This window comes from Hylobates moloch, unplaced genomic scaffold (genome assembly GCF_009828535.3).
Source record: "Hylobates moloch isolate HMO894 unplaced genomic scaffold, HMol_V3 SCAFFOLD_11, whole genome shotgun sequence".
Classification (NCBI taxonomy): Eukaryota; Metazoa; Chordata; class Mammalia; order Primates; family Hylobatidae; genus Hylobates; species Hylobates moloch.
Genome location: NW_026652286.1, coordinates 33,222,261 through 33,232,060, shown reverse-complemented (window position 1 = coordinate 33,232,060; position 9,800 = coordinate 33,222,261). Strand labels below are relative to the sequence as shown.

The window sequence follows — 9,800 nt, the reverse complement described above, 5'->3', positions numbered from 1 at the left end:
AAATTAGCTGGGCATGGTGGCAGGCGCCTGTAATCTCAGCTACTCGGGAGACTGAGGCAAGAGAATCATTTCAACCCAGGAGGCAGAGGTTGCAGTGAGCCGAGATCATGCAATGGCACTCCAGCCTGGGCAACAAGAGTGAAACGCCATCTCAAAAAAAGAAAAGACGAGACTGGACTACACTGGCCTAGCCTCCCAGCCTACATCTTTCTCCAGTGCTGGACTCTTCCTGCCTTCGAACATCAGACTCCAAGTTCTTCAGTTTTGGGACTCAGACTGGCTTTCCTTGCTCCTCAGCTTGCAGACAGCCTATTGTGGGACCTTGTGATCGTGTGAGTTAATACTTAATAAACTCCCCTTTATATATCTATCCTATTAGTCTGTCCCTCTAGAGGACCCTAACTAACACAATTATTCCACATACAATTATTCCAAAATACATACAATGCAAAGTTTTCTCAGAATCCTATAATTATATACAGAGCCCAGATAAAAGACACAAATCCCACTTGCATTCTTTTGTCACTGCATGAGTGACTTCTCAGAGATTCTGCCGTTGCTAGATGGAGAAAATAAAAAAGGAAGTGGTCAGATTATTAGAAGTGACTTTTGATCACAGTGAGCAACCCCTAAACATCACACTGTTATTGTAATCTGGCTGCACATATCTCTGGGCTCAATGTTAAAGAACCAGTCATCTGATTGTCATTCTGAAAGCAAACAAAGCCAGTATGTTCATCATAGATGATCTGTCACATGAGGAACATGGGTTATGACAACTACGTTTAGCTAACAATAGTTGATAGGCAAAAGTGCCAAGAGCTTATTTAAAAAACTACACAACAGGCTGGGTGTGGTGGCTCACACCTGTGATCCCAGCACTTCGGGAGGCCGAGGTGGTGGATCACCTGAGGTCAGGAGTTTGAGACCAGCCTGACCAATGTGGAGAAACCCCATCTCTACTAAAAATGCAAAAATTAGCTAGGTATGGTGGCAGGCATCTGTTCTTCCAGCTACTCGGGAGGCTGAGGCAGGAGAATCGCTTGAACCCATGAGGCGGAGGTTGCAGTGAGCTGAGATCGTACCACTGCACTCCAGCCTGGGCAACAGAGTGAAACTCCGTCTCAAAAAACAAAACAAAAAACAAAGAAAACTACACAACAAATAATTACAGAGTCAAGGGCCAATGATACCTCAATTAAATAATTCTCAAGACATGAAGATTCTTTTAAGTAAGTTATTGTGTAAAATGAAGACCTAAATTCTGAGGGAAGTATAAAGATAATGAGAACAGGGTTCAGTCTTCTCTGTAAGGTAAGGAAGGTCAATGTGGGAAGAAATGGAATGAATACATACTGATGAGCATCTACTGTGTGCTAAATATTCATAATAAATAATTATATCATTTCATTTTCATATCACCTCTGTGAAATACATGTTAAAAGCACCTTACAAATGAGGAAACTGAGGTACAATTTATTAGGCTGTGGTGGCAATGTGTGACTAGTTACAAGGGCTTTAGTGTCAGATGCCCTGGCTTTATATCTGAGTTTGTCTCTTACTATTAAGACTTGAATAAGTGACTTAACCTCTTATAAGACTGTAATCGTCATCCTTAAATGATATTAACAGTATTTGCCTTAGAGGGTCATTGTGAACACTGTAAATGTCATGGAAAAAGCACTCACAGTTATACCCTGGCACAAGTAAGCACTGACTAAGTTAGCTATTTACCGTTGCCTGAGACTACATAGCACATAACTAGCAGACAGGATTCCATACTTTCCTAATTCTAAACTGAACTTCTGCAGCATACCTGGTTACTTCTGTAGGCTCCTGAGATCCTGGAGGTAGAGAATGGAGTTGGGGACAGTAACAGTGATGATGTACTGAGAATCTGGGAGAGGAAAGTAAGGCAGGGGGCTGGTATCCCTAACCGTTTTGAGGACAGCATTCAGAACTATTAAAAGACAAACTAGGCCGGGCGCGGTGGCTCACGCTTGTAATCCCAGCACTTTGGGAGGCCGAGGCGGGCGGATCACGAGGTCAGGAGATCGAGACCACGGTGAAACCCCGTCTCTACTAAAAATACAAAAAAAAAATTAGCCGGGCGTGGTGGCGGGCGCCTGTAGTCCCAGCTACTCGGAGAGGCTGAGGCAGGAGAATGGCGTGAACCCGGGAGGCGGAGCTTGCAGTGAGCCGAGATTGCGCCACTGCACTCCAGCCTGGGCGACAGAGCGAGACTCCGTCTCAAAAAAAAAAAAAAAAAAAAAGACAAACTATAATTTAAACTCAATCTTGATTTAAGAGAAAGGCTATACATTAGCTGACTGGAACATTCATCAATCTGGAAGGAACAAGTCACAAATAAACCTACTTACTTTACCCAATACATAGCACAAATATTTCACCTCTGATATTGGGTTTCTAAAGATATTTATATTTTGGTTCTCTTACCTTTCTGATATCCCTAAAACGAGTTTTTGTCTCCCACATTATTTCTCACTTTAGTAGAAAAGTTTCTGACAGGTAGCAAAATATCACTATCAACCTTGGCATTTTTTTTTTTTTTCTGAGACAGAGTCTCACTCTGTTGCCCAGGCTGGAATGCAGTCGCATGATCACAGGTCACTACAGCCTCAACCTCCTGGGCCTTATCAGTCCTCCTACCTCAGCCTGCTGAATAGCTAGGACTACAGGTGAATGCCACCATGCCCAGCTAATTTTTTTATTTTTTGTAGAGACAGGGTTTTGCCATGTTCCTCAGGCTAGTCTTAAACCCCAGGCTCATGCCGTCTGCCTGCCTCAGCCTCCCAAAGTGTTGGGATTACAGGTGTAAGCCATCGTGCCCGGCCAAAGTTGTTTTTAAAAGAAGAAAAGGCAAGTTTTCTATTAGTGAGGTAAGTAAACAGCTCGATGTATCTGCCAACTATATTAACTTTCTTCTCTTTGTTCTCATTTATGAATTACCTCGCTAATAGAGAAATAGCCAGGTGCAGTGGCTCACGCCTGTAATCCCAAAACTTTCAGAGGCCAATGCGGATGGATTGCATGAGCTCAGGAGTTTGAGACCAGCCTGGGCAACGTGGCAAAACTCTGTCTCTACAAAAAATACAAAAATTAGCTGGGCATGGTGGCATGTGCCTGTGGTCCCAGCTACTCGGGCGATGAGGTGAGAGAGGTGGAGGTTGCAGTGAGCCGAGATTGCACCACTGCCAGACCCCATCAGAAAAAAAAAAAAAGGCCAGGCGCGGTGGCTCACGCTTGTAATCCCAGCACTTTGGGAGGCCGAGGCGGGCGGATCACGAGGTCAGGCGATCGAGACCACGGTGAAACCCCGTCTCTACTAAAAATACAAAAAATTAGCCGGGCGTGGTGGCGGGCGCCTGTAGTCCCAGCTACTCGGAGAGGCTGAGGCAGCAGAATGGCATGAACCCAGGAGGCGGAGCTTGCAGTGAGCCGAGATCGCGCCACTGCACTCCAGCCTGGGCGACAGAACGATACTCCGTCTCAAAAAAAAAAAAAAAAAAGAACTGAATGCCAATCTCTTCTAATTGCAAAATGAAAAAAAAAAATCACTGCATAGAGCTCCCTCTAGTGTTGTGACATTAGTGCAATGTAAGCCATTTAATACTCTTGTAAGCTTTACAGGTTTATCCACATTCAATACATTAATATATTAAGCTTTCATTTGGTATTTAATGTTTATTCTCTACCAGACATCATGGTCCTAATTATATGGTATCTTATAATGTGAACAGCTACTATCTTTGAATGTAAATTATATCCTAAATAACAGGCCATAGTGTAAACAGCTTCCTTCAACAATGTGCTGCTATCCAATTCACTTCACATTTATTACATGCACAAAGCTAATGAAATGCTAATGAAGTAAACAGTTTAATGTATCTGACAATTGTGTTAACTTCTTTGTTCTCCTTATTTATGAATTTAAGAAAATGGCAATGTGAGGCAATCTGATTCCAACAAAAATGGCCTGAATATGTCAGGCAGGCAACTTTCTAAGAGTATCAACCGAGATAAATTCTAGGATGTACACAGGCATAATTCCTTCAGATGTGAAATGTGATACTGGTTGACTGTGATTACAACACTAATATCATTAACAGGCTAAGTCACTTTTCCTGTCCCATGTATTGTCAATAGGTCATGGAAAAAGGATTCCCTGGTAAAGTAAGGTTAGGATATACTGGGTTAAACCAAACTAATGTGCTTTCCTCTCAGAATCTCTGGTATGCTAATGTACATTGTGAATCTCCAGTGCAGGACAGATTGAAGCTTTGCCCCAACTTACTTGACTATGGAATTACTTTTTCACTCAGAATATCTAATGACATCTAAGGAAGCTAATGTTCAGTAGAACAGAGTTTGGGAAATGATCTAATCCAAACAAAGTTGCACCGGCTCCTTCTCATTGCAAATCTCTACCCTTGAATCGACATCCCTTCTCTGCATTTCCAGTATATCTTTACCATTTGATAAGCCTTGGCTTTGTTCTAAGATCTCAGTGTTCTGGAATCTCAAATGCCCTGTAATCTAGGCTTTTTTTCTTTTTTTTAAAAGCAAGTGGCTTCACAGTTTATGACATCATACAAGGTATCAATCTCCTTATACTCCAAACAAATCATTTCATTCTTAATGAAATAGGAGATGCTTTCAGTCTTTCACAGACCTTATCTAAGGACTCACAGGGAATGCAGCCTGAAGCCTAGCTGGTAGATAAATAATAGTCTTAAGTTTAGACTTAGCTAAAAAATCAGACTACCTCAATCAGCCCCAATGAAGGTAAAGGCCAAAAGGAAAGCACAATGAGACGCTGGGAAACTTAGCTTGGAAATGCATTTGCAATTATACTGCAGTGTGATGGTACCCAGCCCTAGTGTGAAGTGAGGAAAAGGAGACGAGTGAGTAAGGCACAGAGGCGACAGAGAAAATGGCAGCTTTTTGAATCCTCTCTAGTTGAATCCTCCCAGTACCAGCTTCAGTAATTGGTTAGAATCAGTTTTATTCCTAACAAACATAGAACACTCCAAACTAAATGTGAATGATTAAAAAATCTATTTTGGATTATCTACTCTTCATTATGATTCACGATAATTAAGAACAGTATGTCTATTTCAGTTAGGGTACATAATACTTCTTTAAACTGCAGAGCGATCTGTTTTCTCAAGTTATTTTGGGCCGGGAGTGGTGGCTCACGCCTGTAATCCCAGCACTTTGGGAGGCCGAGGCGGGCGGATCACGAGGTCAGGAGATCGAGACCATCCTGGCCAACATGGTGAAACCCCGTCTCTACTAAAAATACAAAAAATTAGCCGGGCGTGGTGGCGGGCACCTGTAGTCCCAGCTACTTGGGAGGCTGAGGCAGGAGAATGACGTAAACCCAGGAAGTGGAGCTTGCAGTGAGCCGAGATCACTCCACTGCACTTCAGCCTGGGTGACAGAGCCAGGCTCCATCTCAAAAAAAAAAAAAAAGTTATTTTGATACTTTCTCCCTGAAGCTAAATTTGAGAGCAAATCCCTTCAAAACATGATAACGCATTTTTAGAGACAGAAATGTTGGAATATTAAATAAGTAAAAAACAACCAAGCGAATCATGGCCTACCTTATTTCATATCATTGAATTTGTAAATTCTCTTAATAAAGCTGCATATATTCACAACTCAGTAATTTAAATTTATAATAGAAATTTATAACCCAACTAAAAGAAATCCATTGCCATATAACTAAAATTATGTAATCATTTATTTATAAAATAACAAAAATTTACGAATAGATCTGTTTATTGTACTCTGAAAAGGGTCTTGGTACATGAAACATTATATACTTTGAAGACAGCATTCAGAACTGTTAAGACAAAAGACAAACTATAATTTTAAACTCAATCTTGATTTAAGGGAAAGGCTATAAATTATTGGCTGAAAAGTATTCAGCATGAACTCAGATTCTATATAAGCATGAAAGAGTACAAAAGATGTTGGAGTCCAGTAAGCCCATACCTAAATTAACTATAAAGCTTCAAGGACTTTTTGTTTATTTTTATATACTAGTTTTCTTCTGTGACAAGTTGATTTTATCTCCAAGACTTAAGGCCATTCCCTGTAAAGAAAAATTAAGATATTTATAATTATTTAAACTATGTACAATCAGTAGGTTATTCCATATTATTAAGCCCCAATTCAATTCAATGACACCATTATCAACAATAAAATCAAGGACATACCAAACAGACTTACCAAACTTTACTGGTAATTACCTTTTAGTGCTAGATTTTTCAAGCCATCACCAGATTTTTTTTTTTTTTTTTTTTTTTTTGAGACGAAGTCTCACTCTGTCACCCAGGTTGGAGTGAAATGGCACGATCTCAGCTCACTGCAACCTCCACCTCCCGGGTTCAAGGGATTCTCCTGCCTCAGCGTCCCGAGTAGCTGGGATTACCGGGTGTGCGCTACCACGCCCAGCTAATTAGTCACTGGATTTACACCTTGGCTTTCAAAAAATTCTAGAGAACCCATTTCACAAACACCCCATAGGAATTAATCTGGTTTTAGGCAAATATCCCAGAATGAGGGGCCCAAAAGGTGAGAAATTTTAATGAGAAAAGTTATACTTCTATTCAGAGAATATTATTATTGTATGTGTATATGCATCTAATGCTAAAAAGATATTACATATAGAAATAATAAAGTCATAAATTCCTCCCCCTTTTGTCAGTCCAGAGATACTCTTTAAAAAAAAGGAATTGTTACCTGACTCTTTGCACGAATTCTTATATGGCCGGTAACAGCAGCATCTGGTCCCTGGTGAATTGGCTTCTCAATGCTGACATTTGCAAGTGCATCTTCACCAAATATGGAACGAGCATAAAGGTTGGCTGCCATAAAGCCACAGTAACCAGAAAGGGCCTAGAAAAAATTTGTGATAAATTCATTACTTTACCAGATACCTACATAGAGGCAAAAACCAAACAGCATACAGAATAGGTGACTTTTTTTTTTTTTTTTTGAGACACAGTCTCACTCTGTTGTCCAGGCTGGAGCTGGAGTACAGTGGCGCAATCTCGGCTCACTGCAACCTCCCTCTCAGGTTCAAGTGATTCTCCTGCCTCAGCCTCTCAAGTAGCTGGGATCACAGGCGTTCGCCACTACACCTGGCTAATTTTTGTAATTTTAGTAGAGACAGGGTTTCACCATGTTGGCCAGGCTGGTCTTGAACTCCTGACCTCAAGTGATCCACCCACCTCGGCCTCCCAAAATGCTGGGACTGCAGGTGTGCGCCACCACACCCGGCCCCATAGGTTATTTGTCACTTAAAACAGTACTTACATGGTGGTGGTTACATAATCTTATGAGTGTCAAAACTCAACTATACATGTAAAAAGTGTGAATTTTACTGTGTATTATACTTCAATAAATCTGACATTAAATAAATAGTTCTTAATCCGATTTGTATTTATATATTCTGTTAACTTGCTTGACTGCCTCCCATATCAGACCTTAAGCGCCATGAAGGAAGAGACTACTTTTGTTGGACTCAGTATATGCTGAATAAACTAATATATAAATTAAAACCTACTTGTTTGGTAGCAGATGTTATTTTATTCATACAATGAATATTATAACATTATAGAAATTTTACACAAAGAAAAAAGTTCCTTAGAGCTCCAGTTTCGTTTTTTTCTTTCTAGTTTTTTTCATACATACACAAACATAGCAAAAAGTCATAGTATAACAACGATTCTGTATTTGAGCACATATATTTTAACCAACAATCAGAGCCCATGGAAGAGCTCATGGACATTTTCTAATCCAGTATTACAAATAAACGATTTTACTTATTTATCTTTTTGAGACAGAGTTTCACTCTGTCACCCATGCTGGAATGCAGTGGTGCGATCTCAGCTCACTGCAACCTCCACCCCCTGGGGTTGAGGTGATTCTCCTGCCTCAACCTCCCAAGTAGCTGGGATTACAGGAACGTGCCACCACACCTGGGTAATTTTTGTATTTTTAGTAGAGATGGGGTTTCGCCATATTGGCCAGGCTGGTCTCAAACTCCTGACCTCAAGTGATCTGCCCGCCTCGGTCTCCCAAAGTGCTAGGATCACAGGAATGAGCCACCATGCGCAGCATAAACTACTTTAGAATGTGCCTCTAGCTGAATGGGGGAGAAGATTGATAAGAAAACAAAAAAAAATTAATCTGACCATTCAGTTGGGTCACTGCACTAGGAAAAAGTAGGATGGTATATTCCAATAGAAAGAGGTAAGCAGATTCCAACATTCTATGGGATAACGTCTTTTAGATACCCCAGAATGGCACTGCATATTGAATAACGAAAATGTGCTAGAGGAAATACAGGAAGGCCAGGGACCTACTCTACCATTCCATCAGATTTCAGGATTTCCTAGTCAAATTTTACCTTTTCTGGAGTCAGGCATTTCATATTGGTTGACTTTAATATGTGCTGTAAGTAGTCATTTAAATCAATCATATTAGTGTTAACTGTCACCTGTAGAGAGGAAAAAAAGTCAAGGAGAACATAAATCTTACTATGAGAAAGCTGTGAATCACTGGTATGTCATATTACAAACTTGTTCCAACTGTTTAGGTTGGAAAGAGTAGACACCAAGAAACTAAATAACGTCTATAAAATTCAACAAGCTATAGGTTGGTATCAATACTTCCCAATAAAGATAACTTCACAGAGATTCAATATGAAGCATGTAGAATATTTCTTTTTTTTTTGAGACAGGGTCTCACTCTGTCACCCAGGCTAGAGTGCAGTAGCGTGATTTCAGCTCACTGCAGCTTCAACCTCCCATGTTCAAATGATCCTCCTACCTCAGTCTCCAGAATAGCTGGGACTACAGACATGTGCCACCACACCGGGCTAATTTTTGTATTTTTTGTAGAGATGGAGTTTCACCATTTTGCTCAGGCTGGTCTAGAACTCCTGAGCATGAGCAATCTGCCTGCCTCAGCCTCCCAAAGTGCTGGGATTACAGGCATGAGCTACCGTGCCCAGCCTCATATAGAATATTTCTAATAAAAGTCAAGGCTCAAAGGGACAAAGTTCCTCAACAGACCATGAACTTTGTAAAGCCTTTTTCGGGCACTAGATTAAATGGTAAGCTCTTGGTCATACATAAAAGGGATGGAATATTACCTATAATGTCTAAACCTATCAGATTGGCTATAGAACTGCTACTCTAATCAATTTATAACAGCAAATTACCAAACTACTTACATGATTTTTAGTTAAGGCTAATTTGCAAGAACAGATACTGAAAGACTATTTGCTTTTCATGTTAAACACTTTTTAGCGAGATTAATTTTATTAGCAGACTCCTCAACAGCAGGCAAAAGGAAGAAAGATAAAGGAATATGAGAAAATCTCCCAAGGACTAACTTTGTTTTCCCATTCAAATTCGGCCCACATCTGACGGAATTCTGCATCAGTGCAAGTTGCAGGCTGGATATAGTCCATGATGTCGATGTGAATATCACTGAGAACCACACAATTTCTGTCACTTGCTGCTCCAGAGACATCATAAACTGCAATTACGTATACAAAAAGATTCGCAATCACTGGGGCAAACTTGAATTTAAAAATTCTTAATATCCAAATATCCAAAGAACTACACTATTAACAATAAGATTGTTTATATAATACTTATTATGTACAGAGCTCTATTCTACATGCTTTACAAATATTACTGGTTTAATACTCCCATCAATTCTATCTGATAGTATTATTATTTCCCATCTTACATATG

The 9,800-nt window shown here is 40.2% G+C and overlaps 1 protein-coding gene across 3 annotated transcripts in view; it reads right to left on the bottom strand.

Annotated features, from left to right (window-relative positions):
* Window positions 1-5,749: 5,749 nt before the first annotated feature.
* Window positions 5,750-9,800, bottom strand: part of COPB1 (COPI coat complex subunit beta 1) — a 43,074-nt gene continuing 39,023 nt past the window's right edge. For all 3 annotated transcript variants that reach the window (XM_032166540.2, XM_032166541.2, XM_058446559.1), the window contains exons 19-22: window positions 9,434-9,579; window positions 8,444-8,533; window positions 6,772-6,927; window positions 5,750-6,121 (exon numbers count right to left, since the gene is read on the bottom strand). In XM_032166540.2, the coding sequence (XP_032022431.1) occupies window positions 6,062-6,121; window positions 6,772-6,927; window positions 8,444-8,533; window positions 9,434-9,579 (452 nt within the window). In that variant the 3' untranslated portion in view covers window positions 5,750-6,061. The remainder of the gene's footprint in view (window positions 6,122-6,771; window positions 6,928-8,443; window positions 8,534-9,433; window positions 9,580-9,800) is intronic.